The 23,553-nt window shown below is 37.2% G+C and overlaps 1 protein-coding gene across 1 annotated transcript in view; it reads right to left on the bottom strand.

The window, feature by feature from the left end:
• Positions 1 to 23,553, bottom strand: part of CFAP54 (cilia and flagella associated protein 54) — a 379,568-nt gene that overhangs the window by 110,607 nt on the left and 245,408 nt on the right. Inside the window, exons 40-45 of the mRNA XM_023735735.1 lie at positions 21,656 to 21,808; positions 17,236 to 17,323; positions 16,712 to 16,921; positions 14,190 to 14,256; positions 11,799 to 11,981; positions 8,729 to 8,815 (exon numbers count right to left, since the gene is read on the bottom strand). Of these exons, the coding sequence (XP_023591503.1) occupies positions 8,729 to 8,815; positions 11,799 to 11,981; positions 14,190 to 14,256; positions 16,712 to 16,921; positions 17,236 to 17,323; positions 21,656 to 21,808 (788 nt within the window). The remainder of the gene's footprint in view (positions 1 to 8,728; positions 8,816 to 11,798; positions 11,982 to 14,189; positions 14,257 to 16,711; positions 16,922 to 17,235; positions 17,324 to 21,655; positions 21,809 to 23,553) is intronic.

Here is a 23,553-nt window from a genome sequence, read left to right as displayed (position 1 = left end):
GAAAGGGTGCACGCATGTACTTATCCTAGCCTCTTGGGAGCTGCTCTTCACTGGTTCGGAGTGTCCAAGCAGAATCTCTGCTGCCAGGTCTCTCTCTATGTGGAAGCTGCTTCCTGAGCGCACGCACAGCACAGCTGTTTGCCTGCTTCACCGTGGACTGGCGTGGCTTTGTCTCTGCAGTTTCGCCGCCGCGGCTCTAGCCCTCCTCACCTCTTCCAAATGGTCTTCCCCTCCCGTATCACTCAGATGGATTTCTTAACCTTACCTAGTTCAGGGCTGCCAGATTTTCACAGAGAATCAAATCACTTTCTTTCCCAGGTCTTTGTTGTAAGAGGGATATAGGAAGTATCTAACTATTCCACCATGTTGACCACGCCCCTCACTATCCTTGCTTCTAAGGAGCATTCTGGCTGTACTTCTTCCAAGACAGAACTTGTTCATTCTTATGGCAGTCCATGGTATATTCAATATTCTTGGCCAACACCGTAATTCAAAGGTGTCAGTTCTTTTTCGGTCTTCCTTATTCATTGTCCAGCTTTCGCATGCATATGAGGAGACTGAAAATACCATGGCTTGGGTCAGGAACACCTTAGTCTTCAAGGTGACATTTTTGCTTTTTAACACTTTAAAGAGGTCTTTTGCAGCAGATTTGCCCAATGCAATGTATCATTTGATTTTTTTTTTTACTGTACTTTAAGTGAAAGTTTACAGCTCAAGTTAGTTTCTCATACAAAAATTCAGATATACATTGTTATGTGACCCTAGTTGGTATGCCCGTAATATGTCAGCACACTCCTACTTTCCACCCCGGGTTACCTGTGTCTATTCAACCAGCTCCTGTCCCATTCTGCCTTCTCATCTTGCCTCCAGACAGGAGCTGCCCATTTAGTCTCCTGTATCTACTTGAGCTAAGAAGCACTCTCTTCACAAGTATCATTTTATGTCTTACAGTCCAGTCTATTCTTTGTCTGAAGAGTTGACTTCAGGAATGGTTTTAGTTCTGGGTTAACAGAGAGTCCAGGGGCCATGTCTTTTCTGCTTCCTTCAGTTTCATTCAGACCATTAAGTCTGGTCCTTTTACTAGAATTTGAGTTCTGCACCCCATTTTTCTCCTGCTTCATCAGGGACTCTCTGTTGTGTTCCCTGTCAGGAAGGTAACTGCTGGTAGCTGGGTACCATCTAGTTCTTCCGGTCTCAGGCTGAGTCTCTGGTTTATGTGGCCCTTCTTTTTGTCTCTTGGGCTAATATCTTCCTTGTGTCTTTGGTGTTCTTTATTCTCCTTTGCTTCAGGTGGGTTGGGACCAACTGATGCACCTTAGATGGCCACTCACTAGCTTTTAAGGCCCCAAACACCACTCACCAAAGTGAGTGAGAACATTTTCTTAATAAACTTTGTTATGCCAGTTGACCTAGATGTCCCCTGAAACCATGGTCCCCAGACCCCCACCCCTGCTACACTGTCCCTCGAAGTGTTTGGCTGTGTTCAGGAAACTTCCTAGCTTTTGGTTTAGTCCAGTTCTGCTGACTTTCCCTGAATTGTGTGTTGTCCTTCCCTTCACCTAAGATAATTCTTATATACTATCTAGTGAATACCTCTCCCTCCCCACCATCGTAACCATCAAAGAATGTTTTCTTCTGTGTTTAAAGCTTTTCTTGAGTTCTTATAATAGTGGTCTCATACTTGTCCTTTTGTGACTGACTAATCTCACTCAGCATAATGCCTTCCACATTCATCCAGGTTATAAGATGTTTCACAGATTCGTCGTTGTTCTTTATCGTTGTGTAGTATTCCATTGTGTGAATATACCATAATTTATCCATTCGTTTGTGATGGTCACCTAGGTGGTTTCCATCTTTTTGCTATTGTGAACAGTGCTGCAATGAACATGGGTGTGCATATATCTATTCATGTGACGGCTCTTATTTCTCTAGGATACATTCCAAGGAGTGGGATTGCTGGATTGTATGGTACTTCTATTTCTAGCTTTTTAAGGAAGCGCCAAATCAATTTCCAAAGTGGCTGTACCATTTTACATTCCCACCAGCAGTATATAAGTGTTCCAGTCTCTCCACAACCTCTCCAGCATTTATTATTTTGTGTTTTTTGGATTAATGCTAGCCTTGTTGGGGGTCATTTGATTTCCTGACTGCTGCTTCCATGGGTGTTGATTACGGACGCAAGTAAAATGAAACACTTGACAACTTCAATCTTTCCTCTGTTTATTATGATGTTGATTACTGGTCCAGTTGTAAGTAATTTTGTTTTCTTTATGTTGAGGTGTAATCCATATTGAAGGCTGTGGTCTTTGAGCTTCATCAGCAAGTCCTCTTCACTTTCAGGAAGCAAGGTTGTGTCACCTGCATAACGCAGGTTTTTTATGAGGCTTCCTCCAATCCTGATGCCCCGTTCTTCTTCAAATAGTCCAGCTTCTCGGATTATTTGCTCAGCACACAGATTGAATAAGTATGGTGAAAGGATACAACCCTCATGAACACCTTTCCTGACTTTAAACCACGCAGTATCCCCTTGCTCTGTTCAAACAACTGCTTCTTGATCTATGTACAGGTTCAACACGAGCACAATTAAGTGTTCTGGAATTCCCATTGTTCACAATGTTATCCATAATTTGTTATGATTCACACAGTCGAATGCCTTTGCATAGTCAACAAAACACAAGTAAACGTCTTTCTAGTATTCTCTGCTTTCAGCCAGGCTCCATCTGACATCAGCAATCATATCCCTGGTTCCAAGTCCTCTTCTGAATCTCGCCTGAACTTCCAGCAGTTCCCTTCGATGTACTGCTGCAGCCACTTTTGAATAATCTTCAGCAAAATTTTACTTGTGTGTGATATTAATGATATTGTTCAATCATTTCCGCATTTGGTTGAATCACCTTTGTTTGGAATCGGCATAAATATGGATCTCTTCCAGTCAGTTGGCCAGGTCGCTGTCTTCCAAATTTCCTGGCATAGACGAGTGAGCACTTCCAGTGCTGCATCTGTTTGCTGAAAATCTCAATTGGTATTCCATCAGTTCCTGGAGACTTGTTTTTGCCAATGTCTCTGTGCAGCTTAGACCTCTTCCTTCAATAACATCGGTTCCTGATCATATGCTACTTCCTGAAATGGTTGAACGTCAATCAATTTTTTTTGGTATAGTGACTCTGTGTATTCCTTCCATCTGTTTTTGGTGCTTCCTGCATTATTTAATATTTTCCCTGTAGAATCCTTCAATATTGTAACTCAAGGCTTGAATTTTTTCTTCAGTTCTTTCAGCTTGAGAAATGCTGAGTGTGTTCTTCCCTTTTGGTTTTCTAACTCCTGGTCTTTGCACATTTCGTTATAATACTTTACTTTGTCTTCTCGAGCCACCGTTTGAAATCTTCTGCTCAGCTCTTTTACTTCATCATTTCTTCCATTTGCTTTAGCTACTCTGTGTGTAAGAGCAAATTCCAGAGTCTCTTCTGACATTTGTTTTGGTCTTTTCCTTTTTTCCTGTCTTTTTTAATGACCTCTTGCTTTCTGTGTATTCCATATGGTGAGGTCCACGTGTATAGTTGTTGAAAAAAGGTAATTGCAATGAAGAAGCCGTTGGTCTTGCAAAATTCTATCCTGCAATCTCCAGCATCATTTCTATCACCAAGGCCACATTTTCCAGCTATTGACCCTTCTTTGTTTCCAACTTTCTCATTCCAATCATCAGTAATTATCAATGCATCCTGAGTGAATGTTCAATCAATTTCAGAGTGCAGATGTTGGTAAAAATCTTCAATTTGTTCATCTTTCGCCTTAGTAGTTGGTGCATAAATTTGAATAATAGTTGTATTGACTGGTCTTCCTTGTAGGCGTATGGATATTAGCCTATCACTGACAGCACTGTACTTCAGGATAGATCTGGAAATGTTCTTTTTGACAATGAATGCAACACCATTCCTCTTCAAATTGTCATTCCTAGCATAGTAGACCATATGATTACCTGATTCAAAATGGCCAATACCAGTCCATTTCAGCTCACTAATGCTTAGGATATCGATCTTTATGTGTTCCATTTCATTTTGATGATTTCCAATTTTCCTAGATCATACTTTGTACATTCCACCTTCCGATTATTAACGGATGTTTGCAGCTGTTTCTTCTCATTTTGAGTCACGCCACAACAGCAAAGGAAGGTCCCAAAAGCTTGACTCTATCTACATCATTAAGGTAGACTCTGTTTTGGGGAGGCAGCTCTTCCCCAGTCATCTTCTGAGTGCCTTCTAACCTGAAGGGTTCATCTTCTGGCACTATATCAGACAATGCTGCACTGCTATTCATAAGGTTTTCACTGGCTAATTCTTTTCAGAAGTACACTACCAGGTCCTTCTCCCTAGTCTGTCTGAGTCTGGAAGCTCAGCTGAAACCTGTCCACCATGGATGACCCTGCTGGTATTTGAATACTGGTGACATAACTTCCAGCATCATAGCAACACACAAGCCCCCACAGTAGGACCAACTGACAGAGGCATGGGGGAATGTATGTTTAGATATATTTAAGTGATACATTAAATATACACACTATGAGAAGCGGTAGAAGGTATTGACAAAATGCTATTTTCAAAACTGGTCAGGAAACCTCTGAGGAGGAAAACTTCGTGAGCACATTTGGGAATGACTTGAGAAAAAGAACAATGTGAAAATCTGGAGGAAAAGCATTCTACTGAGGGGACCGGAAGTGCAAAGATCATGAGACAGGAGCAGTCTTCGAGTCTTGGTGTGCTCAAGGAGCAACCTGTGTGGTGGGAGCTCACAGAGCAAGAGGAAAAGGATTAGCAGCTGGGTGTGAATGGTGGTCAAGGAAGACAGCATGTAGCCTGCAGACCAGAGTGAGAACTATGAATTGAATTCTCTGTGCAATTGGAGAATTCTGAATTTAACCTAACTAATATTTTGAAAACATCTAGTGACTTTGTAGAGAATAGAGAAGGGTAAATGTAAAAAATATAAAATGTAAAAAATATAAACTATATAAAATATAAACATACATACCACCTGTATATATATACATATATATATATACACATATGTATAATTTTATTAAACAAACAAAAAAGAAAAATCTATTTTCAACATATCTATCCATCTTACTCTCTCCTTCCTTTCAGCAGTACCTTAGGAATCTCAAGGATGCATGGACTTTAAAGAACCTAAAAAGAAGGTAAGTTAGGGGATGATAGGATGTGAAAATATCATGAAAATATAACATAAAAGGTCAGCACAATATTTTTAATGGAAAGAAGAAAATACTTGTCCACTGAATTGTATACTTCGGTTCCTGCTAAAGCATCTTGGGCTCTAATATCTCCAATTCCATATAACATCAAACTAGGCACTTAGACATACAAACTCTTTCAGTCACTAGATGACCATTTGCTCATTATACCTATGAGGAAACACTTCTCCGTATCTGTCTTGGTGTGTCTCGTCTGATCTTGAGTATAAGATTGCTCTACACAAATTATGTCCAACACTCCATGTGGTCTCCTGGTTTGAGTTTACTGTACCAATCTGACCATTTGAAGAAACAATGATGATAATAATGGACATAAATTTTCAGTAGTGACCAACACTGTGAACGCAAACAAGCCAGATGGCAAAAAAGAATGACCCATTAATCAACTCTTCACTCACACAAATACAGAACTGTCAGTACCCTTTCTCGGAACATTTGACATGCTGAGAGTAATAAATCTTTCAAGATGTTGGTGGTTCTAAAGTGAAGCCAGACCAGCTGATTGTAAATAGGTCCTCAAGCTTTCCCTGAAAGACACTTGTGCACTATAGAAACTTAACCATGTGATCTATTACTGTTTGATTTGTCAGAAAGCTTCATTGCTTGCTATTTCCTGACTCTGACTTTCTCTCTTCCCACTCACTGACCCCAGTTTACTTCATAAAGATCAGACAAACCCTGCTCACATGGGCTGTTAATTCTTCTTCTGTACAATCCATCACTTGCCCTTTTTCATGGATTCTGTCAAAACCCTAGTCCAGTTTTTCAGTCCTACCATGCCAGTAAGACCCCACTTCTATTTCACTCTGCTCCCAACACTGTTATCAGATACATCTGATCATGTCATTTTCCTGACCAAAATTCTGTAATTAATTGCCTCTCCCAACTCAAGGCTACAGAACAGAGTCCACAGTACTTCAGTGGCTTTTAAAGCTATTATCAGATAAAAACAACTGCCAAGTACTGACGATCCAATAAAAAAAAAACAGTCATCTAGCAAAGGTGTGTTCTAGATTGTATCTTTAGTACCTCTCTGGATCTCCTCCTGACGTACTATTAATGGTCATTGCAACAAAGGAGACAAGGTGACCAAGCTTCTGGCCCCTTGGATGATAGACCAAGCTAAATCTGTGGCCCAATTCTAAATCCACAATCTCCTAATTTCTGTCACTGCCCTATGTTCACATTACTTCTATTGAAGTTTAAAATTTAAGGCCCTTTGTATCCTACACCCCTGGTATTCTCATGTTATCTCATGTTATCTTTTACAATTTGGCCATGCCAACCTCCGCTCCATGCCATTCCACTGAACCACACCTGCCCCCAAACAAGTCAATACTTTCTCACCTCTTTATCTTTCACACTGTTGTCTTTATGAGAATTTTCTCTTCCTTCTCTCTCCTGCTCTGTTAATTTTACTCTTTTCAAGTTGAAATCTTACCTAATTAGTGAAACGTAAACACCCAAAGTCATTTCTCCCTTCTTTGAACCCCTGGAGACCTAGGGCTCATCACACTCGTTTGAAAGTTATTAAGTGGCAGGTGCATAATTTACTGTCTTAAGTATACACCTTGTCTCTCTTCCTAGTTTTCACTTCCTTATAAGCAAAGACCTGTATTACATTTCTTTGTATTCCTAGCAACTAACAGAATCCTTTTAAATAGAAGGTACTCAATAAATGTTATTTTAGAGTTAAATCGACAAATATTTACTAAGTATCTTCTAGGTGAATTCCCACTAAACACTAAGGACAGTGTGCAGAGTAGATATTTTTGATGAAAGTCTACAGGTTTTAAATTAAATTCAGTACTTAATCACTGAGCATCAATTTTATTAAGTTATTACTCTAGACCCTATAGAGAATTAAAAGATGAATAAGATACAAGCCCTGCCCACAGGAATTTTGCAGTCTTGGAGAGAGAGTGGCTAAAAAAAGATAAAGGAGAGAAAAGTTATATGCAATTACAAAAAAAAAAAAGTGTTGTTGGAATTCAAAAGCAAGAGAACTTTTAAGAGCTGAGTAACTCAGAGATGGTGATCCAGAAATTTTCATAGCCAATAACAAATTATCTATTTACTCCAGGGGTAAAGTATATTATCTTAATAGTCAGTGCTAGAATTCCTACTAGGAAACTTATTGTTTGCATTTAGAAATACAACAATGGACTATTTGGGTCTGAAAATACAGGCCCAAGGGCAGGGTCTGGATGGAAAGAGCAGTTCAAAGAGAAATCTAATTTTCTCTCATTAGAAAATGGGAAGGATTTAAAGAAGGTGGGTGGAGCGTATTTCAAAAAAGGAGTTAAGCCAGTTGCATGCTGGAACCCACTCACACCCAACTGCAAGAGCCAACTGTTTATATCTTGTCACAACTCTGCGTTCAGTGACATCCAGTTGGTAGCCTGAAGTCAGCCATAGTGGGGGTATTTACACCACAGGAATTTCAATTGCTACAAATCAGGGTGACAGTTATTGTTGTTGTTGAGAGCCAATTGTGAAACATTCACCAACACACAGCTGATTAAGCTATCGGATGAGAAGCAAAAGCTTGAGATACGGGCCAAGAAACATTTTAAGCTCATGGATGTCAAATATTCTACTTTAAATTATTTGTCTTGCTGCAACTTAAATTTCCCTGTCTTCCCAATTTTCAGTAAGTCAACTATAGAACTAAATGGCTTTGATAAATATGTTGTGTGTAATTATGTATGGCTGATGAGTGTGCATGTGTGTGTGTGTGTGTGTGTGTGTGTGTGTGTGTGTGTGTGTGAAACATGGGAGAGGGTTGAATCCCATATTAGAATTGATGAGGTACAGAACAGGCAGCAAACCTGCTGGATGTTGAGATGATTCATGAACAAAACAAATGCAAGAAATGTGGGAGCTTGCAATAATAGGTGACTAGGAAAGTGGGTAGAGAGAACAGGAGGTACTTGGGGTTCCCACACCAAATGGGGTTCAAGCCAGTTGCACATGAATCTTTAAGGCAGAGAGCCTCAGTCAACTTCTGGGTTAAATAATTAATTGTTATCTAACGGCTGTTTGTCTTGTTAATTCAATTCCTTGGCGATGAAAAATACTTGTATACCATGATATATGTAAAGGTCCCTAGCAATAAATTCACAGAACGGTCAGAAAATTGACTCATTGGTCTCCACTAGGAAGTCAGTCTCTCAGAAATATTGATCTCCAGACTGACTGTTGTTGGCTGAGCCTTGTCTCCAGGTGTAAATATTCCTCACATTACTGTGGTTCAAGCATAAAATTATTAACCTTTGTATTAGCTCTTTCTTATATTTTATTATACTAATGGGTTAGTTATTTTTATACAAGTATATAATACCATGTTAGTATAGCTTATTATTATGAGTACTGTTTACTGTGTTAGAACCCATTTAATGCATGACAATATCCTTAAAAGTTTAAGAATATCAAATGCCTTAAAAGCTTGTGATATACCTTGAGGAGTCTTGCTTCTATGCTTCTGTTTATGTCTTGGCAAATTTCAGAAACAAAGTATTGGTACAGTGCAAGGAGAGGCAGAACCTACCAGGAAAAGCATTCTTTGTTTTAAAATACAGTTTATCAAGTTAATAACTTAATAATCAAATCTAGTCAAACATTACTTGTCAAATATTTTACATATATATATATATATATATGTGTAAGTGATTGATTTCCCATGTTAAAAGACTACACTGTTTGTTGTAAGTGAAACGACCTGCCTGGCATATGCTTCTTAGTTCTTTCAGAATTTTAAGATGGTATCAGGGACCTACAATTCCAAATAGGTGCACTTGGTATCCAAGTCCCTAGGTTTCACGTCTCTTTAAGCACGGAAAAGTGAAAACCCAATTCATTACTTTCCTTGGGAAAAAAATAATAATGCAACATGTATGTATGAATTACATAGTGTAGAAACATCATAGCAAAGGAGCTATCAAATAAATGCAAAATTTAAAGCAAAGGAACTCATAGCCATGTTCCCTGATTAGCTGCTATTTGTCTTCAGTCAGGATTTCTCAATCAACAACAACAACCCACCCAAAGGCACCTAAGAAAACAGGCTTGGCAATCTGCTTTTGGTCACAGCCATTGAAAACCCTATGGAACACAGTTCTATTCTGACACAGTTTTGGGGTTGCCATGAGTCGGAATTGACTCAATGGCAACTACAAAAGAGTTTACCCCAAAGCTCAACTCTTTTTAAAGTCTCACGGATATAGACGAGAACTTGTAGTGATCCGTATTTCAACTGACCAAACCACTGTCCAGAGAAAGATGTTGAGTGGACAGTTTTGCCAAAACATTTGCACATAGAAACTGATCTCAACTCAGACCTGAAGCTCAGTTCCTGCAACTGTATCCTGTCCTACCAAATGGGAGATGGAGTAAGAAAGGGCACTGGGATTCCTATTATCTAGAAAATATTTCCCATGATTCCACAGCTCTGGGTCCCATAGCAAATTTTAAATGTCTCAGAAGTCTTCTTAGCCTCTGGGCTTCTTCGAGACAAGGTTAATATAATACAAAATGGAAGCTTTTTATATCTTGCAAGATCAGCTGGGGAATCTCTAATTGTCAGTCAACTGGCAGCTGTTAATAGCAATATCTTTTTAGAAAGATTAGAATTGGTCTTATGATTTCAAACATAATACAATATTTTTTCTACAATTATACACTACAAACATCATACAGTACCTTTTCTACAATTAATGCAGTACAAAACAATAAGAGTATACGATTACCTTTGAGATTTAGTTTTTCTTTAGTGAGAAATAAAAATAATATTTTTATTGCTGCCAATTGCTCAATTATTCGGAAAAACGTTCTCAATTTCTTAAGCTTTAGAAGAAAAAAACCTCTCATTTCCTTTCCAAATGCAGTGATATGTATTATATATGAATATGACTAGGCAGCTAAAGCTTATCTAGGGGATAGAACTACTTTCTAAATCCAGAAATGAATCTCCTTAACAATGAGAGAAGCACTATTTTGTTATTTTTTTCCAATAAACAATTTCTTGCCAAATCTGCCAAGTGTTAAAAGCATTTATCAACCTCTTTACTTTGACATATATTCTTATAATTTAACAACTCATATTGGGGGCAGTAAATGTTTTCAGTATAAGATAGAATTTGAATTAGAGGAACAAACATACCAGGAGAATAGAAAAAAATGTGAAAAAAATAGAGTAGGTATGAAAATTATAAACAGAAGAAAATCAGAAAAAAAGGAATAGATATTAAGAGAGAAATGTATGGAATAAAGAAGTATTAAAAAACAGAAGAAACAGCATAAAGGAGGAAAATAGGAGAAATAAGATAAAGGAGGAAAATGTTAAACGACTGTCATGGACTGAATTGTGTCCCCCAAAAATATGTGTTTCAATTTGGCTAGACCATGATTCCCAGTATTGTGTGACTGTCCATCATTTTGTCATCTGATGTGATTTTCCTACGTGTTGTAAATCCTGTCTCTATGATGTTAATGAGATGGGATTAGTGGCAGTTATGTTAATGAGGCAGGGCTCAATCTACAAGATTAGACTGTGTTTTAAGACAATCTCTTTGAGACATACAAGAGAGAAGCGAGCAGAGACGGGGACGTCATATCAACAAGAAAGAAGCATCGGGAGCATAGTGCATCCTTTGGACCTGGGGTCCCTACGCTGAGAAACTCCTCAACCAGGGAAAGATGATGACAAGGACCTTCCCCCAGAGCCAACACAGAGAAAAAGCCTTCCCCTGAAGCTGGCACCCTGAATTTGGACTTCTAGCCTCCTAGACCGTGAGAGAATAAACTCTTGTTTGTTAAAGCCATCCACTTGTGGTATTTCTGTTATAGCAGCACTAGATAACTAAGAAAACGACCAAGAATTTTTAAAACATACTAATTTATTTTTAAAACACGACCTACTTCAAATTATGACATATACCGTGATTTCTTTCCCCAAATGGAAAGAAACTTGTATTGGGGTTTTGGCTTTCCTAGGACATAAAGAAACGTCTGTCTTATTTCACACTTAGAATTTGTTGTTAATTTGGATGCACTCTCAACAGGGAAAAGACAAGAGACACAAAGATAAACTCATTTCAATAAAAAACAAACAAAGCAACAACAAAAAAAAAACACTCTCATAGTTTGGGTATTATATAAACTAAATGACTTAATGCAGCAAGTTACATGTGCACTAAATTCCTATGTTTGAGATCAGTGACACATTCTAATCAATTTCACCAAATGCTTTCAGGAAAAAAAAAAAAAAAACCAGCTAAAATAATAGAGTAAAAAAGAGAACAAAGTCAATTAGATTTTTTAAAATCCAAAATGTAATGATGTCAAAGCAAGAACATAGATTACTATATTTTATTTCTAACAAAGTACAGCAAAGAATTTTAACTATGTAAGATTTAAAAGTTAAACAAGAACTGACCAAAAGAATATTAGCAAAATTTGAAAAGTCTAAGGTAAATGGGGCAAAAATGCCACAATGAATTAAGATTAGATGATTTTACAAATTACTTACCATTAGATTTTGCTGAGCAAAGTGCAGTTCCCGTATAATGTAATAAAGACTTGCAACTACAGAGCAAATGTCAGCCCTGTATCTATCTGAGAAGAGCTCAATGCCTGGAAGAAGTTGAATAATTTCATACTGAGCATAACAATGCTCAGCTTTGGGATGTGGAAGGGTTGTTCTCAGCAAGCCCTGAAAACGAAAAAAAGGTGAAGTAAAGAGCTATCAAATTGCATTTGCACAAATGAACCAAAATAAGAAGCACACAGATTACTTCCTAAAGTACCTAGCACAGATCTAGCACACCTCTGAGTAGTGCAAATGGTTAACACACTCAGTTGCTAACCAAAAGGTTGGAAGTTTAAGTCCACCTAAAGGCACACTGAAAGAAAGTCCTGGTGATCTTCTTCTGAAAAATCAGTCATTGAGAACCCTATGGAGCACAGTTCTACTCTGACACACGACATCACCAGTAGTTAAAATCAATTTGATGACAACTGGTTTTATCATTAATATTGTCATCATTATAGGTTTCAAATGCTTTCATCATTCAAGAAAGGTCTTTTGAATTTCATAGTAGTTGATACTATTCACAAAGAAGTATTATTCTGTTATTACTATTTTTAGAAGAAATTATTATAATATCAATACTTGCTGAGGGTTAATTTTGTTGGGTACTGTTAGTAGGTTCCTTATAAACATTATCTCATTTAATTCTCCTTTAACCCACTCCTAGAATGTAAGAATTATTATCTCACAAATGATACAACTGGGACTTATAAAATTAATTTTCCCAAGGTCACATAGCTCATGATGGCAGAAAGAAGATTTAAAGTCATGTCTATTTAACTCAAAAATCTATGCTCTTTCCACTATAACCAAAAAAATCAAACTCGTTGCCATCAAGTCAAGTCCAGTGCATAGCTACCCTATAGGACAGAGTAGAACTACCCCATAGGGTTTCCAAAGCTGTAAATCCTTATGAAAGCAGACTGACATCTTCCTTTCCCAGAGTGGCTGATGAATTCAAACTGCCAGCTTTTTGGTTAGCAGCCAAGTGCTTAACCACTGCACCACGAGGGCTTCTTTCTTGCCACTATACCAAGCTATAACTAGAAGGAATGACAACTTATTTCAGAAGAAGTCTAAATCAGACAGAGGTATGCTGAACTTTTAACTGTATTATGTGAAAAAAAGAGCTCTTTAATTTTACCAATATTCTTGGATATTGTATATGTATATGTACTAGATGCTGGAGAAATAAGAGGAATATGCAAAATCTAATTTAACATTTAGGAGTGGCTTTTTTATACTATATTAAATAATTAACACTTCTTAATGACAAATGCATTATAAATTTAATGTATATATCAGAAAATAATTTCAGTCAGGTTATTTATAAAAGTTATATTCTACTTTAAAAATACTATGTTTAATTTTACCAATCTGCTTTAAAATTATCTCAAAAAATTGGCAGGTTTTTGAAATAAATCATACTGAGTAATTTTTATTTTAGGTATAGTGTAACTAAGAAATTATGTTACAGAATATTTTTAAAATCACTTATTTTCTAAAGCATAAACAGAGTTATAGTCAAGAATAAGGAGTATCAGAAAGTAAAGAATACAACATTTAAGTAACTGGAAACTGATTATCATTCCCTTTGTACTCTTGCCTCTTCTGCCTCTTCCTTTTGAAGTATAGGCAAGAGGAATGTGGAACACAAGAAAACTGAAACATCTGGCCTCATATTCAGAGATGCCTTTCCCAGAGAACTTCTCTCTCCAGATTTCACAAGCTAATCAGACTCCTCTGATACACAGAACAAGGGTGTCCATCCTTCAAAGTAAACAGAACCTTTAGTAGATTGCAAAGACCCATGGCAACATCTCAGAATCTCAAAATGTCTTGTATTTCAGATAAAAGCTCCTTTCTTCTTCAGTAAAGTCAAACCAAAACCCTGAGAACTACAAATGCTCTATTTCTGTAGTCTTCAACTTATTATTTTTCCCCCATCATATTATACATTTTACATCATGCAACCAAGCAAAATTTTATTTAGAGATGAGGTAAGCTAAGTCAACCATTTGGAGTCAAACAGGCCCACTTCATTGCTCACTAGCACCATGATTTTACTAGCAACAAGAGACTTGGTTTCCGTATCAGTAAAACTCCCTCTTTGGTAATCTTAAGGGGAAAACTGACTGCTGAATATTAAAGCTGAAGGTGTCATAGCTGGTTCAGCCAGCTAAAGAAAAATGGGCCTACGATATTTAATCAAGGTTCATGCAATTTTCCTACCTGTGAGTTTTATGAATATTACAAATTACTGCACCTTTTTTTGCTGATTGAATGAACGGTCATGCTACTACAGAAAAGTATACATAATCAAAGACTTACCTGAAAGAGTAATGCAGACAAAATGCAACAGTTGATTCTCTTTTTAACATTCAATGTCTTAATAAATCTAAATGAGTATAAGAAAAAGACATTGATTAGTAGACACTTTTCCAAAAGTATTTTGACATACAGCTATCCCTCACTTTTCAAAAGTTCACTTTACCCCTTTTGCTTTTACGGAAGATCTACATTAGTACCTGTTTTCGCTAATCGGAAGAAACCAGAAGAAGATTTTCACTTTTAGGAAAAAAGGCAAAAAGCAGAAATAGGGTTCAGCGTTTGTTTTGCAGCGAGCTGCTAAAGAGGCAGCGCACACCCTGAGCAGCGAGAGTGGCGTTGCCGAGCTTCTTCCCCAGGAACTACACTCTGCATCTCAGCATCACGCTGCCATAGCTTTGAACTGTGTCTGAAACTACCTGTACATACATAATTTCTACTTTATATAGGCTGTGCATTTATCATACCATTCCTGCTTTTACTATATGTTAGTGTTAGCTTAGGTTTTATGTGTTATTTGGTATGATTTGGTAAGTTATTTTTTGGGTCTGGGAACACTCAAAATATTTTCCCATATAAATTAATGCTAATTGCTTCTTTGATTTACGCCAGTTCACCTTATCAACGGTTTCATAGGGATGCTCTACTTTTGGATAGTGGGGAGAACCTGTAATATGTATCTCCAAAACTCATAGAGTTTTCCACAGTTAAAGTAGTTTTTATGATTCTAAAAGTGCTGCATATGCATATAAGATGTAGACACAGAAAAATAGAAAGTGAAAAATCACCTATAATCCTACCATCTGGAGCCCTGGTGGCAAAGTGGTTAACAGCTCAGGCTGCTAACTGAAAGGTCAGCAATTCAAATTCATCAGCTGCTCCTGGGAAATCCTATGGGGCAGTTCTACTTTGTCCTATAGGGTCACTATGAGTTGGAATCGACTCGACAGTACACAACAACAATCCTACCAACTAAAGATGATTATTGGTAATATTTTAATCAATTCTCTTCTAGAATTTTTTTCTATTTGCAGTTGATACACACACGCACACACATATATACACACATTAAGACTAGAACTATGCAACACACACTATTTTATAAACAATTTTTTCCACTCATGGACATAACAAGCTACAACAATATTTTAAAGAACTTTAATATTTTATCATGTGGATGTACCATAATATAAAAATACTAACTTCAGTTTATTTTTTTCTAATTCTGAGGTAAATATTGTTGTATCTACATTCTTTAGCACTCGTGCAATTACTGTACTGGAGAAACCTCTAGAAGTGGAATCTTTTGGTAAAAGGAGGTGTACAGTTTTAAGGCTTTTGGTAAGTACTATTAAATAACTCCCCCAAAAGACTGAACCAATGTATTTTCTCAGCAGCATTATGGAGCCATTGACAACATATCTCTCCACAAAAATTAAGGGAATGTCTCTTCATTTACTAGTATCTTATCTTATGTACCTTAGAAGAATTTGTGCTTGCTTTACAAGGATCATGAAACTCGCATTTGCAACTGTAACCTACAATACCTTCTCCTGTCTTACTTAGATAGAACCAAACAGCTTTGCTACATTAGGAACAATGTCTTTCTAAGTTCAGCTTCTCCGTGTGGATATTAGAGGGCGATATTTCACCCTTCTGAGCAGTGGGGGAAAGAGTTTCTTCTACTCAAGAAGTCTACAATGACAGCTGGAAGCCTCTGTAGAATCACAGATTCTGTAGAAGTCAGACTTCCAGCTGGGTAACTGGGAAGTAACCTTCTGTTGGTTATTAAAAATCACCAGGTAGTAACTTCAGAGGCTCAGCAAAGCTAAGGTGCCCTCTGGCAGGAACGCTATAGCTGTTCTTTTCCAAGCTGTGAACCTACCTCAGCTTTTCTATTTTTCATTGCCAAGTTCTACTAGGTCATAAGCCCAAACTCGTGTGTGTGTGCATGTGTGCGTGTGTGCGTGCGTGCGTGCGTGCGTGCGTGCGTGCGTGTATGTGTGTAAGGATGAGTTTCTTCCCAGGAACGCAAAAACTTAAACTTGATAGAGGTTTTAAAAATTGTTAATGTTTAATACTTTTAAAGTATTTAAGCATATTAATATTCTTAATACTAAAAAGCTAAAAGGCTAATATCAAGGTTCTTGAAATAGGCCCAAGTCAGCTTAACTTCATATTGTTATTCTATTGTTCATTCATTCATGTGTTCAACAAATAGTTACTGGATGCCAACTCTGTGCCAGGCACTTGGGATATACCAGTGAACAAAGTAAAGACCTATGCCCACGTGGTGTTCACATTAGAGGAGGCGGAAGTTGTTACAGGAAGGGAGATGGCCATAAAGAATAAACATAATAAATAAGTAAACAGTATATCTCTGTACTCGTGTCTTTATTATAGGAACATAACTGCCCAAGTGCCCAGTGTCAGTGAGGCACCTAGCACTCTGCATAGCACAGGTGGGTGCCCCACAAAAAGAGGCTATTATGTTCTTATGCCTATTACTCTACCGGCACACTCACTGTGCTATCTTTGCTGATATGACTGCTCCTTGCAAACATCCCCAAATGCCAACTTTTGACAGAAATTCCTCACTGTAGTCTTTAAAACCTGGAGGTGAACAGCTGTCACTGGTATTAGCGAACGATGTGCCAAACTCTTTCCATGTATGTAGCACGTTTGATTTTCTGAATATGTCATCAAGAGCCTGACACCAACACTTAAAAGCAGTCCTGTAACAGAAAAAAAGCATCAAGGCATATGTTTTATGACTATGTTGTTAAATCTACTTTCCAAAAGGGAAAACAAATAAACTCAAGAAATATTTTAATCAAAATATTAGAGAATAAATCAATATTATTCATTTCTCATAAAATGACAGTTTCTCTCAGGTAGTATTTGATGACTAAAATGTAGCAATGTAGTATTATTGGATAACTAAAATTTATGAAAGACAGTATTTCTTCATAGTAATTAAAAATTTTTTCAAACAAAAAAAAGTTTGCCCTTGTGCTACCAATTCCTAAAAAAAAAAAAAAAAAACTACCTTTTCTTCTCTGCAAAGACGAGAAGACTTCCAAGCTCATGCAGTGCCTGGACTTTCAGACTTCTTTGATGGCTGGCTTGGAGAACATCTGTATTTTTAATCAAGTGAAAGAACAATATCAGCTCCTGAAAAATATTTCCTTATATTTGCAACAATATTCTAAATTGCATTATTCTTCAATGTAAACTGAAAGCTAATAGCAGCCTTCAGTAAGGATTACATCTCAACATGAAGAAAACAAAAATCCTCACAACTGGATCAACAAGGAACATCATGATAAATGGAAAAAGACTGAAGTTGTCAAGGATTTCATTTGACTTGGATCCACAATCAATGCCCATGGAAGCAGCAGTCAAGGAACCAAATGATGTACTGCACTGGGAAAATCTACTGCAAAAGACCTCTTTAAAGTGTTAAAAAGCAAAGATGTCACCTTGAGGATTAAGGTGCGCCTGACCCAAGCCATGGTATTTTCAATTGCCTCATATTCATGTGAAAGCTGGACAATGAATAAGGAAAACCGAAGAAGAATTGATGCCTTTGAATTATGATGTTGGCCAAGAATACTGAATATACCATGGATTGCCAGAAGAACAAACAAGTCTGTCTTGGAAGAAGTACAACCAGAATGTTCCTTAGAAGGGAGGATGGTGAGGCTTCGTCTTACCTACTTTGGACATGTTATCATGAAGGATCAGTCCCTGGAGAAGGATATCATGCTTGGTAAAGCAGAAGGTCAGTGAAAAAGAGATAACTGACACAGTGGCTACAACAGTGGGCTCAAACAGGAAGGGGTTAGAAGCCTCTTCTATCTCCACACTGCTCTGTCACTGCCTACATATTCACTAAATAAATACGCATAGAATCTATCTTGAAGCTCTTTTACCCTACTTTTAAAGACAATATTTCAGGTCCAACTGCAATGTCAACATTAATGCAGAATATTGTACTGAAAATGAATACATGATGAAAATGTTCTAAAACTGATTGTGGTAATGATTGTACATATCCGTTGAATATACTAAAAACCATTGAATTGTGCATTTTAAATGGGTGAAATATATAGTATGTGAATTGCATCTCGACAAGCTGTTAAAAAATAAAGAAAATGAAAACCTAATTAATAAACCTTACCAATGGTTTTGTAATAAGAAGAAATTACAAGTCCAAGTTGTGAAGAGGGAAGTTTGCTTTTCTCCACGGAACTAAAAACTCTGAAGTGTTCCTGAGAAAGGTCAGGGGGCGTTGGCAAATGCATCTCCTCTGTTCCCAGACAAAATTCCACCTTTCCAGGGGTAAAATTTGAATTGTTTATTCCTCCTCTGTCTCCTAAATACATTTAAAAAAAAAAAGAAAGAAAGAAATTAAAAAATGGAGAAAGATAGGAAGTTGTTGGGGAGGGATAAAGGTAGAGTAAATGGAAAGGGAGAAGGAAGGGAAGATTTTATATATAGCTGAGACTTACTTGCAGTTTGAGGGACATTGTTCCCTTAAACTTAGGATCTAATATCATTTCTGAGGAGCCCAGAATGTGTGGACGGGCTCTATACCCATGTTATTTCATAAGAACACTACAGAAGGGCAGTTAGCCAGGAAGTAAATGTTGAGATTATGCTTTGTTTCTCTTGGGAATGATGGAAGATACAAAGTTTGGGTTTGGGTTTGCCTTTTTTTTTAAACAGCTTCCAACACTAAGATGTTAGTTTGCCCCTGGGGCAGAGACCTCTGGGATAGAAGCAACACAGAAGTAGATCTGGGCTGAAAAAGGAAAAAAAAAAAACTCTCTTTATAAGATCAGAGAACACACAGGGAGAAAAAAAAAAAGAAAGAAAGAAAATATTCTAGGGGAAGTAGTCAAAAGCAGCAGAGAGAAAAGTTAATATGGATTTTGAAGTCTACAGCCTGAGGACTGAAGATCAACTGCTGAGAATATTTTGGTACCAGGTGAAGTTCAGAGTGAGTTGGTAGAAGCCATTTTTAGGAACTGTATTTGCTTTTTCAATATCACTCTAAAGAAGTGTTATGGCTAAAGTACAATTTAATGGAAAGTGCATAATTTTAGGGTTCTACTAAAGAGATTTTTAGCACACATCTCTTAGATTAGAGACCCAGGACTTTCATGATCCCAAAAAGGATATTCACTAAATAAATAACAGGATGTCTTCACCTGGTAATAGTACCCTTAAATGGTTATAAAATTACATATAAAAACTTTGATATATAAAAAACTTCATTTTTTATCCAAATATTTGGATATTGTTTTAATTCCTACTTTGCCTGGCAGAAATAAAGTGTGTAGTTTCCTCTGTACAATAATGTATTTGTATAAAACAATATGGCAGAGAGGTACAATACGAAATGAAAACTAATTATATTTAAAAATTAAGTATATTAATTATCAATAAAATACTTCACAGTGGTTGGCAGTGATTGAGATTTCTTCCTTTTAAATAGCTTCCATGATTTTAATTTAAAAAAATTTGGTCAAACTTTCAAAAGGTCAAAAAACAAACCAACAAAAAAAACCCACTGCTGTTGAGTTGATTCCAACTCATAGCAATCCTATAGGACAGAGTAGAACTGCCCTGTAGGGTTTCCAAGGAGCGGCTGGTGGATTTGAACAGCCGACCTTTTTGTTAGCAGCCGAGCTCTTAACCACTGCACCAGCAGGGGTCCTTTAAAAGATCAGTTCAGTGGAAATTAGTCAATATCTCAATAAGGTATAAGTTAAAATCTATTTTTGATAACTTCAAAATATAATTATATTAAATGTTTCTTATTATTCTAAATGGCAAAAGTTGTGTGATAGATACATTTACAACAATAACAAAAAAAAAAAAAGAGTAGCTGCTGAAGCTGCTTACATACAACCAAACATCTCATGGAATTGGTTCCTTGGTTTGGGGGTTTAGGGTCATGGTTTCATGGGACATTCCAGTTAATTGGCTTAATATTGTGTTTAGTGCTTCTGTTTTACCTCCTAGATCCTTGAGTAGTGGCTAGGGTCTTAAAAGCTTGTAAGCAGCCATCTAAGGCACAATAATTGTTCTCTACTGCCTGAGGCAATACAAGAAGAGGGAGAGTCAGGAATACAAGCAGGAAATAGAATGTGTGCCTAATATCCTCCAAGAACAACTTTCTCCTTTGCCAAGAGACCAGAATTTCACGGTGCCTCGTTACCATTATTGAATATTTTGCTCAAAGATTCTATGGAAGAATCTTGATCAAAAGGAAGGAAATGCAGAACAGAATTTCAATTCTCATGGAATCCAGATTTTCTGGAGCATGGAGGTTAGATGAATCTCAAAACTATTGCCCTAAGATAATGTTTAAACCTTAAACCAGAAATATCCCCTGAAGTCTTCTTAACCAAACACTAGTTTAGCTTAACTAGTAAAGAATGTCTGCCTTGAGCATTATACTCTTTTAAGATCTATCTATATGAGAGTAAACTGACAAAAGCAACTCGAAAGATTAGATAGGAATCCTGGGGGCAATGAGTTTATGTTAACGGGAGGAACAACTAAGAAAAAGAGGGTGATATTGGTTGCACAACTCAAAGAATGTAATCAAGGTCACTGAACTGTACATGTGGAACACTTAAATTGGTGTATTTTTTGCTGTGTATAGTCTTAGCAACAATAAAAAATGAATAAAATAAATTACAAAAAGAATTTCTGATTATTTTCATAAATTTCAACAGCAGCGACCATAAGCATAAATTAGGATTTAAAATAATTTTTAGTCACATAAATATCTGGATTTTTACTAGCCAAAATTTGAGTATAATCTTCTTCTCAAAGGTTACTGGCTAACCAGTCAAAGCCCTACTTTGTTTGAGTTCACACACTGATGGACGTGGAGAAAGAAAAAAACAAATAAATGTAATGTAAACAACAATAGTGAATATCTTGCTTTAAGTTAAAAAAGAATCTCTAAAATCAAAATCTAAGATATTAAGAAATCTCACTGATGCTTATTTTAAAACTCATCCATTTCTTCAATATTGATGCTTTTACTAAAAAGACCTAGTTAATTCAGTATGAAATCAACCCATCTACTTATGAAAGTAAAACAAAACCATACACTGCACCTGCAAAGAAAATTGTAAGAACACAGATGCACAGAATTTAAAAATTAACAAATAAGGGTTTCACATGGACTATACTCAAGAGAGTATGCTAGTTTCACAGACGTATGAAAGCCAGTGAATGAGAAGGTGCCTTGGCTGCAGTGAAGCTTGAGAGAGAGAAGAAGCGATCCAGCAGACAAGAAGCAGAAAATGAAAGGCAGCAGAGAGCAGGCATCTAAGTGGGTGAAAGGAAGAAGGAAAGGAAGAACATTGCAGCAAATCTGATAGAGCCTCAGGGTGGGAACCTCACAAAAATAAAAATTAAGGGATACAGAACAAGTGTTTTACCTTGTGTCTGTGCAAGAAATAATGAGAGCAACTTTCTGCTGTGTCGGATTGATCTGTTGTAATATTTGGATTTTTCCAAGGTTTCTCTAAAACACTTCAAAGTATCTGTCACATCCACAGGTACACAGACAAGCTCTTTGGCATGGCTGTATTCTGAAGGGAAAGGGAAGAATAGCATTGAGATGAAATGGTACACCGAGCCAACTAATAGCAAAATACTTTCTAATTCAGAGGATTTCTTGCTCCCAAACTAAAGCTGCTAAATTCAAAGCCTCCAGATCTGTAGCAGATGTTTCAACATTTGGATCAATTTTTTTTTTTTTTTTTTTTGTATATTTGGAAGTTCTTTAAAAAAAAAACTTAGAAAACTTTTGATTCTTATGAAATGCAAATAACTCTAGATCTTGCCAATTTTCTTTATGAAGCCTCCTACTTTTACTGATCAGAAAAGATGAAATAATCTACTCCTTTTCAGCAGCCTCTTCAAAGTAAGGGTGCCTTAGGAAAGAGACGAAAGGAGGAAACGAAGCTTGGAGACGGGCAACTGGTCTCTTAAGGGACAGGAAAGAGGTTTCTCATACTGGAGGATGCAGAGGAAAGGAAGGCGAGGCCATGAGGAATGGGTATAACTAACTAATAGTATTGAAAGTGCCAGGAAGGGGGAGATCATGGGAGACAGTTCCTGCAAAGTCTCTGGAAGGTGAGAGACAGTCCTGGGAATCAGGCTGCAGATCCGCTGCACACCCCAAGCAGGCACCGGAGAAAGAAGAATTTCGGGTTTCAGGATTTAATAACAAAGGAATTTACTTTGACAAGTCGAACAAGTCAGCATTAGACTTGTTCAAGACCTGTAAAATCTAAGGTCTTGATAGTACGATAGTACAGAAACTTTATAGGTAATAAGGCTGTAAGAGGTCAACAGCCATGACCTTTCCTGTCAAGAAGTTTGGGGTATTCCAACATTGGAGTATTAAAACCACATTTGCACAGAGTATATGGTTATACACTAAAATAAGGGGAAAACAGAAGAAAGACAGATCAGTATAGGCAAGAGAAGATGAGCAACAAAGACTTTGTCTCGGACAAAACAGACCAGCTGTGTCTTAGGAGACACGGAATATTTGATTAGGAAGAAAGAGGCTGGGGTTTTAGTCGGAAAAATAAAAATAATAATAACAACAATAGTAATATTAATAGCTGCTTAGGTTTATTGAATACTCGCTCTATGCCAGAACTTACTAAATAATTTTCCTGTGGTAGTCTCACTGAATCCTAAAAACAATCATATGTTTCATTATAGTCCCTATTTTACAGATGAGGAAAAAGAGGTACATACAGAAGTCTGATAGCTGCCCTTAGGCCACAGAACAAGTTTATACCATCAGACGTACAGAAGCAATAGGAAGGGTGGTGAGTTCAGGGCCTGGTGAGATGATAACCTGTCTTGCTGAACAAAGAGGGGCTTGTCAGAGTCCTAAAGCTCTCACTGAAGTAAGTGGACTTTATCCTCTTTAACGGGAAGGCAAGGAAGGTTTTTGAGCAGAACCCCGACAGAAAGAGATTGGTATTTTAGGAAGAGTTAGCCAACAGTTGTATATACCACAGATTGCAAAAGAAAAAAGTTGGTGGCTGAGAGAGTATTAAGCTACAACAACACAGACATTGTGTGATTTGAACTTGACTAAGGTGGTACTAGAAACCCTGGTGGTGTAGTGGTTAAGTGCTATGGCTACTAACCAAAAGGTCAGTAGTTTGATTCCACCAGGTGCTCCTTGGAAACTCTATGGGGCAGTTTTCCTCTTTCCTATAGGGTTGCTATGAGCTGGAACTGACTTGACAGCAACGGGTTTGGTGTTTTTTTGGGAGTAAGGTGGTAGCAGAAAACCCGGTGGTGTAGT

The sequence above is a fragment of the Trichechus manatus genome, unplaced genomic scaffold (assembly GCF_000243295.1).
Source record: "Trichechus manatus latirostris isolate Lorelei unplaced genomic scaffold, TriManLat1.0 scaffold00081, whole genome shotgun sequence".
NCBI classification, from domain to species: Eukaryota; Metazoa; Chordata; class Mammalia; order Sirenia; family Trichechidae; genus Trichechus; species Trichechus manatus.
This window is presented reverse-complemented; position numbering and strand designations above follow the sequence as displayed.